This window comes from Pelodiscus sinensis, chromosome 3, assembly GCF_049634645.1.
Source record: "Pelodiscus sinensis isolate JC-2024 chromosome 3, ASM4963464v1, whole genome shotgun sequence".
NCBI lineage: Eukaryota > Metazoa > Chordata > Testudines > Trionychidae > Pelodiscus > Pelodiscus sinensis.
Genome location: NC_134713.1, coordinates 103,432,325 through 103,448,302, shown reverse-complemented (window position 1 = coordinate 103,448,302; position 15,978 = coordinate 103,432,325). Strand labels below are relative to the sequence as shown.

The window sequence follows — 15,978 nt, the reverse complement described above, 5'->3', positions numbered from 1 at the left end:
CTGATAGAAGTAAATACTTATCTGTGCGATGTGCAATTAAACTATGGAACTCATTGCACAGGAAATTGTAGATGTTAAGAACTTAATAAGAATGGAGACGAGATTGGATATTTATATGGATATCCAGTATCAATCTAGAGTTGTAATTCATAACAGCATCTTCAGAAGTAAGTAAATTTGTGTTTCAGAGTTTGTCAATTTCAACCCATTAAAGATCAGAATTAAACTTAATATGGAGGGCAGACTATTCCATATCTGCCTCCCTTGAGGTTTTTGTACTGTCCTTTGAAGCATCAGGCACTGCTCATAGTCAGAGGGAGGATAGTGGTTTAGGTGGACCTTGAGTCTGATCCAGCATGCTCCTGTGGAAGTACTTAATGAGGAATTGATGACTTTAAAATAACATAGTTTTTGCTAGTCTTCTAATTAAAATATTAATTAATAAAACAATTCAAAATTATATCACAGATATGCATCCTCCTACTGTTATTGAATATTGTTTTTATTAGGGTAAATTGGTGAACTTCTTCGTTCCACCCCAGCCTACTGAAGGAAACAAAAAGAAAAAAACAAAGAATGTAGAGCTTAAGTCAAAGGAGAAAGTACATTATCCCAGTAAGTATTCATAGAGAGACAAAATTTATGTAAAATAGTTTGCTTACTGAGGCCAGGTCTACACTAGCCTGGAAGATTGGCTTAAGGTATGCAACTCCAGCTGTGTAAAATACATCCGTAGCTGGAGTCAGCATATCTTAAGCCGAGCTTAGTGTTGTCTTCACAGAGGGAAGACAATGGGAGCAAATTCTTCCGTCTTTCCTTACTCTTTGCAACTGCCAGGAGTACTGGCACTAGCCAGAACAACCCTCAGCATTTGATTTAGCGGGTCGTAACTAGACCTGCTAAATTTAACACCAGAAGATTGATCTCTAGCGCAGTAAATATAAATGTGGCCTGAGATTGTATTGGTGACTTGTCAGGAATGCAAGGGCTGCCCTCGATATGTATGAAAGGTGCTGTTTGCTGATGGCCTTATCTCTGATGCAGAAATATAGCTTGCTAAAGAGTATTGCGCTGCACTTTGAAAGCTGTAATTGTCTTTAAAATAGAGCCATTTTAAAAGTAAAACCAGTTGTGAACTGTATTGTAGAACTCCATGCAGCACAACTTTACCTAACTCTACCTTGTAGCAACATGGTTTACTGAGCAGACAAAGTATTGTACTTGCATATCTCTCTCAATAAAAACAAGGTTTCTTTGTTTTCACTCTTATTCAATACTATCTAAAAGTACATATATCTTGACTGAAAAGTCATGGTCTCCAAGAGTAGCCTGAGCATGACTGCTTACTCTGTTGATATTAGGGTGTGTATTTTTTAATTCACTAGCAGGCGATACATTTTCAGAGCCACATAAATATATTGTCCCCTAGTAACTTTTCATTTTCTCTGAACTGTAGTTTTGTTCTGTATGTAGGCTTACGGGTGATGATAATAGCAGCTGTCAAGGAAATGAATGTGAAGAAGGGAGCTTCCATCATTGCAATATTTAAGTATGTCAGTGCCGTGTATAGATATGACATACAGAGAAATCGACGTCTTCTCAAAAGAACATTGGAAAAACTAATTGCAGAACAAGTAGTGGAACAGGTTAAAGGTCATGGTCTGGCTGGATCTTTCAAGTTGGGGAAGAATTACAAAGAACAAAAACACGAGAGAACTAAAAAACAGGTAAAATAAGAATTGAAAATATACGTTGGACCTCCCTGGTCCAGCACCTTTGGGTCCTGAGTGATCCCAAAGGGGAGATTTTGCCAGAGTAGGGGACATCATTTCTGTCCCCCTGCCACCAGCCCCACCCCCCAGCCTGGTTCTGCTCCTGGCTTGGCCTCTCGGTGGGCTCCTCAAGTGCAAGAAGCCCTGCTGCCCTGCCATGGCACCCCACGGTCCCACCGCTGGGGCTCTCAGCTTTGCCGCGGCCGACCGCTGTTCTGCTACCAGTGCTCCCGGCCCCACCAGTCCTGCCGCGGAAGCACTGGCCTTGCCAGCCTGTGGCCCCACTGCCGGGACTCCCACTCGACTCAGTCTGCTGCTCAGCCACCAGGATTCCTGACCCTGCCAGTTTACCCAGGCAGCACCGGCAATGCTGCCAGGGCTCCTGGCTCTGCCAACCTTGCTATGGCATCTCTGTGCTTCTGCTGCTGGGGCTCTTGGTCCCACCACAGCAGACTGCTGTCCCATCGGAGCCCGCTGGCGTTCTGCCCTCCCTGCCACTGTCTCAACTGGACTCCCACAGCAGGCATCCTAGCCACTGTCCTTCCTGCATCTAGTCTGGCTGGGTTCCCGGCCCCCGCAGAGCTCTTGCCTCTGGCCTTCCACTGGGTTTCTCTGATCTAGTAACAGCCGTGCCCCTGCCGGACATGAGAGTCCCGGTTGAGAGAGGTTCAACCTGTACTAATTTGCACAAATGTTGCATCGAGATGTTTTGGTTTACATGCTGCCAGCGTGGTGCTATTTAAAGGGCTCCCTATTAATGCTTCCTTGGTGGTATTGACTGATTTCAACCAAAAATCTGAAGTATTTGCTTTAAAAACAAAATAAAGAATTGTAATATGTATACTGTACCAAAAAAACAAAACAAAATAAAACCCAAAGTAGGTCAAATTTTGGGGTTAAAGTCTTAGACTAGGTCTTTTAAGAATTTTTGAAGATGCTACTGTAAAGTTTGGCAAATGTTACAGTTTTATGATCAAGAGATTTTTGAAACACTTGAAAAATTCTAAACTAATATTGAGTACTTGGCCCTCAAAACCCTGCCTAGTAGATGTATATAAAGTTAACAGTTTACTCCTTTGATGGCTATATTTTCCTCATCAAAGAGAAAAAAAAGTTAAAATTAATTTTATTTTTTAGACAAGAAGTACTGGAAAGATTCAGAAGACATCTTTGCCTAATGATAAAACCCAAATCAAAGAATCAGCAAGTAGTGGCACATCTTCAGAAAATGTTAAACTACCTTGGCAGGTGGACATTCCTACAGAAGACCATGATTACTGTACAACTAACAAAAATAACAAAAAATGTGAGACAAGCCAAAAGAACTGCATGAAAGAAGAAAATCTTCAGCAAGGAGATTTGCAAAACGACCTCATGTCCATTGATTCCAGCAATCCTGTTGTCAGTGCATGTAAAAATACAAATGACTCTGAAATCCTAAAGGACCAATCCTCAGACTCCAAAGAATGTGCTGGCAGATTCCTACAGCATGCCAGTTCCATTTGTCCATTTAACACCTCTGACTATCGTTTTGAATGCATTTGTGGTGAGCTTGGCTTGGTTGACTGTAAAGCCCGTGTGCAGTGCCTGAAGTGCCACCTATGGCAGCATGCTGAGTGTGTAAACTACAAAGAGGAAAACTTAAAGATTAAGCCCTTTTATTGTCCCCATTGCTTAGTAGCAATGAAACCAGTTTCTACAGGAGCTACTCTGATAATCTCTCCAAGTTCCATCTGCCATCAGTGGGTGGATGAGATCAACAGGCATGTGAGATCATCATCTCTTCAAGTCCTGGTAAGATTTCATCTCATCCTCTCACATGTCTAGATTCATAGGTTAGAAGAGGAAAACCAAGCTTACCTAATCTTATCAAGTGCCAGTGGGTTTAAAGTTTAAAATCAGAAGGGACCATCAGATCATTCAGTCTGATCTCATGTACATGTACATCGCAGGCTACCAACACCTTCCCATTAAACTCAACAACTGAAATTAGACCAAAGTGTTTTGCACTCCTCAGAAGATTAAGTCATTGTGTCACAGGGAGAGAATAGAAGTGACCAAAGTTCACCAAGACCTATGACCTCAGTGGCAGCGGGATGATTATATAAAATATATCCTGGATAGTGACCTGCACTCTCACACAGCAGAGGAAGGTAATCCCCAACCCCACAACTGTCACTGCCAATCTGACCTCAGGGAAAATTCCCTCCCAGTGTCACATTTAGTGATGAGTTATACCCAATGCATGTGAAATCAGAACCAATCAGTTAAGCACTGGAGTAAGAGAATGCTCACTGCTACCTCAGAACACTGACTCATTCCAACCAGTGTCTTATATCCAGCCATGGCCAACTCTGATGCTTCAAAAAAAGGAGACCAAAAATCACCAGAGAATACATTGGGAAAAGAGGCGTACTACTTTCCTGACACCTGCAGGTGGCTTGCTGAAACTCTAAATTGTGAACTTTTAGGAACATAAGACATACATTTGGATGAAGAGTGGCCTTTGTGTCAGAGTTGTACATTTCACCATCCATGTGAAAATTCTCACATATATGGCCAAATAAACTTCTGAAAAATTTGAGTCTGCACACCCTTCTACATTCTCCTAAGATTTTGTCTGCATTGAGCAAGCTAACCCTCACAGCTCCTACATATCAATCAAACGTACATGCTCTGTCACTATAGAGTGACTAAACATGTTTTATTCTGGGGCTTCAGAGGCAAAGTAGGACCTGAAATTACTCCTGTTGTGGCAGAAAGCACAGAAAATGAAATCAGGAAACTGAAAAATAAAGCATTTGATTTGGTAATTAAAGACTGAATCATAAAGCATACACACAAGGGGACCCAAATGAATTGGTTAGGCAGCCTTATTTCTTGCAGTTCATAACTTTTGATTGCTTGACTTTGCAACCTTAAATCCCATAAAACTACATTAAAAGATGTGTAATGTGGTGTAAACTACAAGAAAACATGGTGAAATATCATGGTCTTGCATGATATTCTTATCAATAAACTAGGCAAATACAACTTAGATGGGGCTACTATAAGGTGGGTGCATAACTGGCTTGATAACCGTTCCCAGAGAACAGTTATTAACGGTTCACAATCCTGCTGGAAAGGTATAACAGGTGGGGCTAATAATTTAAAGTAGTCAAAGTATAAACTTTTAAGTTGTCAGTATTTATTGCACTTTTCTGGAGATATATAACATTTTAACATTGAAATACATCAGTTAAAAGGCTTAATTCATTGTATGAATTTAGGCTTCCCTCCCCCCCCCCCCCCGTTTCAGCTACTTCACAAAGGATTGTATTGATGAAAATGTTGAAGTAAAATACAGACACACACACACACTTTCTGTTACAAATTACAAAGATACTTTTATTTAAAGACTTTATGTGGAAGGTCACTAAAGGACCGAACATGAAATCATGGACTTTACTGCTACTTTTGCCACTATCTTTCATGTTGGTTCCATGTGTTTCTTTGATTCTTTTTGGAGATTTATTGGAAGCTAGAAATAATAGTCTACTCAAGTTTGCACATTGTTCCTAATGGACAATGTTTGCATGTTTTAACAATTGCCTCCGTGATATTGCTGAGTATTAAATCCATGTTAAAGCAACTAAGCTAAAATACAACTATCATATGAAGTACAGAAATCCTTTTATTCTCTAGGGGGAGAATAATCAATTGGGAAATCCTGTTTCCTTTCCACAGTATAACTTAATATTCTTTAGTGCAAATGTTCTTTGAGTGCTTACTCGTGTCCATTCCATGTTAGGTGTGCTTGCACCACATGCAATCTTCAGGAAACTTTTTCCTGCAGTGGTATCTTTTGGGCTGGATCTGATACCCTCTTGTGCTGCATGCCTATGTGCTGGTATAAGGGGCCCGGCTAACTCCACACTCTTCAGTTCCTTTTTACTGCCCAGTGTTATCAATGATATTCAAGTCAGTGCCCACCTTGTTGTTACAGCCTATTTTTTTTCCTCAGACTATTAGATAATATGGACACATACATATACTTGGTACAGCATGTGAGACTGCACCTCAGACCCTTCAAGCCTGTCTGGCCTTGGCCCACTTGCCAGGCCGTCCTCATTTGGACTCGGTGCTTACAGTTCCAGCTCAGGTCCTCACCTCTTTAGATTGTCTTTAGATTGGTGGAGGAATCCCTGGTCAGTAGGTTTGGACATTCCCTTCTTCAGTCCCTAATTCTCCATATCCTAATTGATGCATCTGAGGCTCAACTTGAGCAACTCAGAACTCATGGTCTTCTGTCCCTGGAGGAACTCTCTTTACATATAAATGTCAGAGAGCTCAAAGTGATCCACCTAGCATGCCAGGTACTTATACCCTATATTTCAGGCAAGGTTCATTGAGTCCTTGAAGACAGTATAGTAGCCATGTTTTACAACAACAGACATGGAGGGACATACTCTTTCTCCCGTATGTCAAGAGGCCATTCGCTTGTGGAAATTCTGTGTGAAGCAGTCAATTCACCTCAAAGCTTCTTACCTTGTAGGAGCCTGGAACAATCTCAGCAGTTCTTTTTCCTCTTGCCACAAGCAGACTCTTCGCCCTGATGTAGTCAGAGCCATCTTCTAGCAGTGGATAATTCCTCTCATACATCTGGACATGAGCAAGCATTCAGAGAAAAAATGGATTCTAATATTTCCATAGCTCTTATTTTTAGAGATGTGTTGCTCATGTCCCTTTCATGGCCCACACTCTTGCCTCTCTGTTGGAGTTAACATCAAGAAGGAATTGAGAGGGTGAGGAGCCAGCCGGGTTGTTTCTATCAGTGCATAAGTATGTGGCACAAGTGGGTGCTGAAACTGGCGTGACATACCATTGATGGCAAAAAATTCTCCAGCAAATGTGCATGTGATGCATGCGTGCCTCACATGAAAGGACATGAGCAACACATCTTGAAGAGCAAGTTACAGAAAGGTTGGTAGCCATTTTTTGTGAACTGACACTACATTATGCAAAGGACATTTTTAAGTGTGTGCGCTTTAAAAGTATAAAGAGATCTTATACTTTGTTACAAAGTGTTTCTTATCTTCAGTCTTTGCTTGCATATTTGTATCTATAAATGTTTGTAGGTGTATCAAGGCGTGAAGAAACATGGCTTCTTGCAGCCTCACATGTTAGCAGAGCAGGAGGTAGTCATCACCACTTATGATGTCCTTCGCACTGAGCTGAACTATGTAGACATCCCTCATAGTAACAGTGAAGATGGGCGCCGTTTTAGGAACCAGAAGAGGTATATGGCCATCCCAAGTCCCTTAGTAGCAGTGGAGTGGTGGAGGATCTGCCTAGATGAAGCACAAATGGTTGAATGCACCACTGCAAAAGTAAGGAAATCTCCTGTTTTGAAAAAGGTTGACAAGATTATTGTAACTTCAGGGAAAAAAATAAGATAAAGTTACTTCTTGACTGTTAACTTGTATTTAACATAAACTGATCCTTATAATCTTTTCTTCAGAATTGACTATTAGTTTGCTTTCCTTTGGAGATATGTACTATTGAATGTTTCCCTTGTTGGTACGTTGTGACGTGTATTTAGCTCAAAGTATTTAATGTAATCTATCCCAGCAATGATTTTGGTTAGCCAGATGTCCACTTATCATGGATGTGGCCAAGTATGCCCATGGCCACTTCTGAAATCCATGAAGTGCCCCTCCCCCCCTTCAAAAATTATTGCCCACCCCTGTTGTATACTGTGCTTGATGGTTTCAAACACTTCACTCACCTATTCAGTGACATGGTTTAGAGCAGTGGTTCCCAACCTTTTCAAGCATACGGGCCCCTTTTCAATCTATTAAATTTCACAGACCCCCTCCAAATGATCCATTTTTGCTAGCCCAACTAAACCCTTCCCACCACTCTAATAGCTTTTGAATGGTTAGCGCAGGGTGACGTATTCAAAAGAGAGAAAAAAATGGTAAAAAGTGACTGAGCCATTTATAAGGTAACTCCAGAGTATAGTCGCAGCTTGTCAGCTTCAGCGTGGACTGAGGGATGTGCAGACTGCAGGGCATGGAGCTTCTCAGGTCCCATTGGCTGCTGTTCCCCCCATTGGCACTGCTTCCTCAGCTCTTGTCCCCTGCCTATCCATGGAACAAGGAGGCTCTCGTGATGAAAGAAAGCTCTGGAGCTGACAGCTCCTCAGGGTGTCATTTCAGGAGGGTAGGTGGCAAGGGCGGAACTTCAGGAATGCGGGGGGGGTTGAGGGAAGAAGGTGGCAGCTGTGCATGCCAGGATGTGGCTTGCTTTTGATCCTGTTCCCCAAATGCTAAGGGAGCAAGGGGAAAGTGCTTGTATCCCATGCATGCCTCTCACACACCAGCCAAGAGTGAGAGGCATGCATGGCATGCAAACACTTCTCCCATGTTCCCTTAGCTTCCGGGGAACAGGATCAAAAGCAATCCATGTCCCAGTGCTCATGGCTGCTGTCTCCCTCCCCCACCCCGCACACACACACTTGGGGAAGGGGGGGGAGATGAAGAAAAGTAAGGATTGCGCCCACTGTAGTGGGCCCGATCCTAACTTTTTAAAACTTTCTGCAGAACCCCTAAAGTGCCCTCATGAACCCTCAGGGATCTGCAAACCACTGGTTTAGAGACACTAATATGTCCTTTAGGTCTAGAAAATGTAAAATAGCTGGAAATAACTTGAGACTCTCTTTTTAGGTTCATTCTATCAGTTTGCAGAGGGAGATTATTTTAATTTGTTTGTCTACCCCCTTGTCCAGGGTAGGAAGATAAAACCAGAAAATGCTACTCTCATAACAGTCTATCACTTTTTTAATTGTATTACAAACACATCTGTTAACTTACCTTCTTGTTATAAACACTTCATTCAAGTTTGAATGAGATTTGTGATAGATCTCAGCAGCTATCGAGATCTATTTGTTTTTAAAATAAATAAAAGCGTAATGAATCTTCTGTGTGTATATGCCACCCCCTTCTTTGAATGTGTTTGTGTATACATATGCATATGTGTGTATGTATGGAGAAAAAAACCAGGTATCAGTTCTGCTTATACGTCTATCAGTTTTCTGTAATACATGAGTTCTCACTCTTCCATATTATGATGATATTCATCTCCACTCCCCCAAATGATTATTTAACATTCTTGTGGCAAATATGTCAATTATTTGTATATAAAAGTGTCAGGGAATATTTAATATAATTTTAGTGGTCTTTTAATGGGAGTTAGTAGTAGGAAACGAAGAGCACCAAGACCATAATCACAGCAAACTCTGTCTGGCATACTTTAGGGTTATAGAGGTAGCCATCTGAAACTTGTTGCTCTGGATCAGTTCCTTTCCTTTATATGAAAGCAAATGGAGTAGTTGTTATACATGTAGGAAAGTCTGTAGAACTAAAATTAGTTTGTTCTCTTACTATACTGATGACCCTGATGTTTTCTTCTTCAGTCCAGGCACAACATTTTATTTCCCCTACTTTATTATTATGTTAGGGTATGTCTACACTTGCACCCTAGTTCAAACTAGGGATGCAAATGCAGGCATTCGAAATAGTCAATGAAGCATGATCTCGCTGGCGCGCTAGTTCGAATCACAGCTGATTCGAACCAGGAAGTGCGCGCCAGGACGCATTAGTTCGAACCATTCCCGCTTCATTGACTATTTCGAATGCCTGCATTTACATCCCTAGTTCAAACTAGGGTGCAAGTGTAGGCATACCCTTATTGAAAAAACCTCTTATCTGCCAATCAAAAATACTGCCCTCCACAGGCAATAATACAGTAGATTTTTGCAAGGCTGATGCATGCAGTCATGGTTCTTTAGAGTGAGTGATCTTTTTCTTGGCTCTTTCAGACTTCTCATGTTTTTCTACTTATTGCTATTTCTATCTTTTTTCTCACTAGGCTGCAGAAATGGCACTCCGTTTGAGTGGAATCAATCGCTGGTGTGTAAGTGGCACTCCTGTGCAGCGAGGATTAGAAGGTAAGCTTGTTTAGTTGTAGTGTACATAGCTCTGATGAATTGGGGCTCCTGGAGAGAACTATACTTTCCAACTTTGTTACTCCTAGGTTTCTGTAGTAGATATTTTATAATCCTAGAGAAGAATGCTTATAGTTTGTAAATCTTAATTGATTTCCTTTGTCATAATATTAAGGTCCTATTGAAGGAGTGAAAGCCACTTCTGGGTGGGAGGTAGTAAGCAATTGGTGCACTGCAAGTTGTGAAATAATGACAGAGAGCAGTGTTGGTTTTTTAAATAAGATTCTTGGGAAAACTCCAATCCTTATGGAAAGTGTTGTATAATCTTTAAAGTTACATGAAACAGACAGGACCTTGACATTTGAGGTCTCAGTCAAAAGACCGTAGCACACAGTAAACTTCATAGAGCTTCATCTGTTTTCTGTGAGTCTGCCTTTGTGATTTAAGCATGTAGGTATTTCAAACCTGGTGACATTCCTGTTGAAAATGTTTTCATTTGGCATTCTAAAATAGCATCTAGTAAAATAAGCTTCTTCTTTTATCAGATCTATATGGATTAGTGCTTTTTCTTGGAGTTGATCCTTACTGGGTCAAACATTGGTGGGATCAGCTTTTGTATCGACCGTACTGTAGGAAAAATCCTCAGCCTCTCTACAACCTAATTGCCAGCGTAATGTGGAGGTCAGCAAAGAAGGACGTGATTGATCAAGTAAATACGGACTTCAAAAAATTGTTCATAAATAGCGCTTTCGCTAAAACATTTTATTAATTTATTTTCTTTTACTTTGCAGATTCAAATTCCCCCTCAGACAGAAGATTTGCATTGGCTACACTTTTCTCCTGTGGAAAGACACTTCTATCATCGTCAGCATGAAGTGTGCTGCCAAGATGCACTAGCAAAACTCAGGAAAATTTCTGATTGGACTCTTAAACTAAGCAGCCTAGACAGGAGGACTGTCACTTCTATTCTGTACCCTCTGCTGCGGCTGAGGCAGGCCTGCTGTCATCCGCAAGCTGTTCGTGGGGAATTTTTGCCATTGCAGAAAAGGTGAATTTTATTAATGCTTAAACTGGACACTGAGGGCTTGATCCTACATTCACTGAAATAAATGGCAAAGCTCCCATTGAATTTATTAGTGCAGAATCAGGGGGCCAATGTTGTTAAAGTAAAAAAAAATTATACCTGCCAGTTGAGCCATTTGCAGCTATGCTGTATCAGACGTGATCTTATCTGATGTCAGAAGCTGAGAAGGACACAATGGGGTTATTATTTCTAGTAATTCCTAAATGCTAGAGAAAGCAATGTTGAGTGTTCATTATTTGGCACTTTTCCAAAGACTAACCTTTCTCTGTGATGAAGAGGGGAACTATACTGGAGGAGGTACTATATTTATTATTAGATACAGTTTTGAGATACTAAATTTGGTGGAATTTATATTTGTCTTCAGTGTTTGCTGACAAAACGTTGTACTACAGCATGAGAACTTGAAAAATGAAGCTGAGTAGGAGAGAAAAATGAACCTATTTAGTCTTCAGGGTTCAGTGTGTAAAAGAAGAGTTATGTGCAAAGTGAATAAGCAGCACAGAGTAGGTTTTTTTTAAGTTTTAAATAAACTGGTATTAATAAATAACTTTTGTGTTTTAAAATTTAGGGTTAGACTTTCAAAATCTTTGTTTTTGTGCACACACTTATAAAAATGTTCTCCTTCCCCTCACATGCGTAAATACCATAGGGCTGTCAGTGCTGCAGCCCTTAGTCAAAAATTATACCTACCAGTTGAGCCATTTGCAGATATACTGTATCAGGCGTGATCTTATCTGATGTCAGAAGCTGAGAAGGACGCAATGGGCTTATTAGTTCTAGTAATTCCTAAATGCTAGAGAAAGCGATGTTGGAGCAAATGAGTCCTCTTTTCGTTGGCAGTAATGGATAGATATAGATATAGGTGCATACTTCTAGCTCAGGGACTGAGAGCACTGTTTTTTTTCTGCATTTTTCAATCTCTTGGTGCTACAGGCAGGAAAGAACCGAAGTTGGTCCTTAATATGAATGTATTTCTGCTGTTTCCAGTCACCTTTTCCTTTGTTCCTCTCTGCTCTCTATATATCTTTCCTGTGTGTCCATTATTCTGTGTCCTTAGTCCCTCCACTCTCTCCTCGCAAGACACCTTCAGCATAGAATTATGCCTCTTCTGTTGCCTAATAGCTACAGCTGCAGACAATCTGTTGTAGGATTTTCCAGCCTGATATATTTAAAAGTATGGAAGCAGAGGTAGAACACAAGAAATGTCAGTATTTCCCCTCCCTCTCTCAATCCATCGCACATTACTATGTGAATACTGCCAAACATTCCAGTGATGTTCAAGCACAGTGTGCGAGCCATGTTGCTAAGTACACCAGGAATATCCTAGCTCTGCATTGATTTCAGTGGAAAGTTGATGGATAACAGCAGCATAGCAATTGTAGTGAAGGACCAAGACTAAAAGATGAACCCTCAGTAAAAACTTCGTAAGAAAAGGCAGTTTGCAGGCACTCTTTATTTATTCTCTTATGAACCAGTCCTGTTTGCAGCAGTGGACCATTCCCTGAACACAGAGAAGATTTGGTTTATGAATTCTTTTATTTGCATGTGAATGAAAAGAATTAATTGTTGGATATTGTGGTGATAGGAGAATTGGACTGAAATAAGGGAAATGACACCTGGAGTGTGATACACCTGTGAGACCATATTAATTTTGTCATTATCTAGTGAAAGCAGCAAATAAGGCTGTCTTAGCCATTCCTAAACAGAATACTTTTTAGGTTCTTCTAGACTTTAAACTCAATCAGGACTTTATCTTGAAATTGATTCTTAGCCTCAGATTGTTTGAAGTTAACTGAATTAAGGGGTTGTGCCCATTGTGATACAGTGGCACAGCTGTGCTATTCTAGCACTTCAGTATAGACACTACTTGTGCCGATGGAAGAGGTTCTCTTGTTGTAGGTAATCCACCTCCCAAAGTATTAATAGTTAGGTTGAATTTTTCTGGTGATCTTGCACTGTCTACATTGGGACTTAGGTTGGCTTAACTCCACAACTCAGGGATGTAGATATTTCACACCTCAACCAACATAATTAAACCATCTTAATTTTCTAGTGTAGACTAGGCCTTAGTTTCATAATTTGTGTGTGCCATTTCTGTTTTGCTTTTAGAAATTTTTCATTCTATATGCTTATGAAAATAAAAGATTAATGGTGCTGGCTAGAGCTGTAGAGTATATTAGCAGTGGTTAAGAACATAAGAACGGCCATACAGGGTCAGACCAACGGTCCATCTAGTCCAGTATCCTGTCTGCTGACAGTGGCCAATACCAGATGCCCCAGAGGGAGGGAACACAACAGATAATCCTCACAGGATCCTTCCCCATCACCTATTTCCAGACAAATAGAGGCTAGGGACACCATTCCTACCCATCCTGAATAATAGCCATTGATCGATTCATGGAGGTTAGGTACATCTAGCTCTTTTTTGTACCCTGTTAATTTCCTAGACTTCACCACATCTTCTGGCAAGGAGTTCCACAGGTTAACTGTGCACTGAGTGAATAAAAGGTGCTGTGCATATTTGCCAGTACAACTGAGAAAAGTAGCTCAGTATAAATTTCAGTTTTAAATCAGTAGCACCTCTATCTCCCCCACTGGAAAGGCAACAGGAGTACTGAAAGCTTGCCAACCATCATGTTGTTCACTTGCTTGTTATATCTCTTTTCCCCAGTACTTTGTTTTGTCTATCCAGATTTGCTGTTTAGGGCTTCATTGCTTATTTTTTGTTCAACCCTTAACACGGTAGGATCCTTTTTTCAGTTTGCCCTTATGTAGATAAGCAATACAAATAAGAATTAAAATATAAAAACTACCTGTTACAGTGTGGAAAGATCTCTTGAGGCCAGTGCATTCTCTCAGGCCCCTGAGAGACTGGTAGAGCTCAGTCATGTTGCTGAAGTAATGAATTGCTCCCTGAGAGAAAGTGATTTAAAAATCAGTTGCATAACTTTTTCTTCTTTTTTCTTCAAGAATAGCCTTTGTTTCCTTGTCTCTGGAGGAATGATACTGTGTTGTTGCAGTGCAGAGACTTGGACATAGTGGCTATGAATGAAGAAGATGCTCTTCCCAAGTCTTCATAGAGTTGGAGGAGTTTATTTCTATTCTCTTGACATATACCCTGATAAAATTACTGATTGGGGCATAGTGCATAACTCAATGTGTGCAAATACTGTATCTGAAGGATTGATTGCTAAAATTGTCATTTCACTATATTGTCCTAGAGATTATTTGTGTTGCAAACATATGTTTGCTTGATACATCTGCTACTTCTAATATGACTTTTCATGCAAGTGCAGAGTCTATTTTATTTCAAAGTTGATGCATTAGCTCTTTATTTCAGCACCATGACTATGGAAGAGCTACTAACTTCATTGCAGAAGAAATGTCGAACAGAATGTGAGGAAGCCCATCGTCAACTGGTGTGTGCTCTCAATGGCTTAGCTGGTATCCATATCATTAAAGGTAAAGCAGATTGCTACAGTATGTTACTACACCCTTTTTAGCTGCTATGGTGGCCACTGATATTAAGAAAAAGTACATAATGCAGTAACAGAAAACTGAAAAAGTATACACGCAGCATCTGAAGTGCCAACAAATTTCTTTGAGCTGACAGGGAAGGAAGAGGTACAGTATATTGTGAACTGCATCACAGCATCTTGCATTTTCTAACATTCTTTGTTCACTTTCTAAGGTCTAGATTAATCAAGAGAGAATAAAAGTCACAAATCTAGCTTGATTCTGCTATCACACTGGCGTGATTCAAGTGTAACTCCACTGAAGTCTGTTGATTTGCACTTACGTAAAACTGTGGTGAATTAGGGACATTTTTGTCTCAACTTTTGTTAGGGCTGTGACAGTGGCTCCTGTGACAGATACAGAGGATACTTAAGATTCTTGAACAGGTTGAACCTCTCTAGTCCAGCATCCTCAGGGCCTGACCAGTTTGCTGAACCATGGGAGGTTAGTATTGCATTACCAACACTTTCCACAGATTTCTGGGCTCTTAGCAGCACAGAACACTGAGAGCCAGGACTGGTAGTTGTAAACAAATTTTATGGGACCACAGAAAACTTGGCCACATAAGTGGACATCTGACTTAATAAAATCATGCTGGACCATGGATGTTGCCGGACATCCGTGCTGGATTAGAGAGGTTCAGCCTGTATCAACTTTATAAAAGTTGTGTGTAACTTCCTAAGTGGGATTATATTATGGCTTCATGATTTTGCTAAATAATTTCCTGCTGGAATTAAAACCACTAAGTGGTGACTACTGCAAGTCCCTAAGCAGGTATCCAGTCTGGAGAAGCCTGACTCCTGGAGAAAATAGCATAACCTGGTTTTACCTGGTTCAAAAATATATGGTTTTGGGTTCCTTGTTTGCCAGAAAACTGACCACCTTGAAGTAGGGAGAGAGGTCACTCTCTCCTGATCCAGGAATTGGGCATAGTACTGTGAGCCAGAGGGAGAGGCCCTATGATAGTACTGAAATACTTTGAAACCTGATAGTGTCTTCATACAAAAGATAGGTGAAAGCTAAGACTTTATATCAGGTGTTCCTTGCTTGAGATGTTTTCTCTGTACTGCTTTTGTTGAGAATAAAATAATACTTTGATTTAGGAACACTGGCTGGTCACAGGTAAACATTGTTGTTGCTCCTGAATGAATGGAACACTAAATGCTGAAATGGTCAGACTTACAGAGGTGATCAGAATGAATTGTAGAGAAGATTGGTGCCTAATTCCCCAGCCTAGAGAGTGGGTGTCACAGGCTGTCTCCTAAAAAGGGTGATGACTAGAACTCTGAGATCTAAGAGGGATAAGAAGGGGTCAAAGGATCATTTACCTCTGGAATTGTGACAGCTACATCCAAGTTTTTTGTAGATAACAGAACATAACTGCAAAGAGTGTCACTATGCCGGAAGTACATGTGGTGCTTAATTTATCAGAATTTTTTGTTATTTGCGCATTCCTTCCCTTCACTAAACTTGACTTCTTCCATCTAGTGGTCAGTGAAATCTTTGGTCTCTTCCCTAGAAAGTATGTATGGCATTCTATAGTATAAACTTTTTAGTAAAATGTGTTATTGAGGCTTTTTGTATCTCCATTCAAATTACTTTTCATTTTCAATATACGG

The 15,978-nt window shown here is 40.5% G+C and overlaps 1 protein-coding gene across 4 annotated transcripts in view; it reads left to right on the top strand.

Annotated features, from left to right (window-relative positions):
* Nucleotides 1–15,978, top strand: part of SHPRH (SNF2 histone linker PHD RING helicase) — a 99,379-nt gene that overhangs the window by 24,649 nt on the left and 58,752 nt on the right. For 3 of the 4 annotated variants that reach the window (XM_075924373.1, XM_075924374.1, XM_075924375.1), the window contains exons 7-14: nt 510–615; nt 1,474–1,727; nt 2,910–3,566; nt 6,890–7,141; nt 9,684–9,762; nt 10,305–10,468; nt 10,551–10,807; nt 14,184–14,305. In XM_075924373.1, coding sequence (XP_075780488.1) covers nt 510–615; nt 1,474–1,727; nt 2,910–3,566; nt 6,890–7,141; nt 9,684–9,762; nt 10,305–10,468; nt 10,551–10,807; nt 14,184–14,305 — 1,891 coding nt within the window. The remainder of the gene's footprint in view (nt 1–509; nt 616–1,473; nt 1,728–2,909; nt 3,567–6,889; nt 7,142–9,683; nt 9,763–10,304; nt 10,469–10,550; nt 10,808–14,183; nt 14,306–15,978) is intronic. The other variant, XM_075924376.1, reaches the window with a different exon arrangement.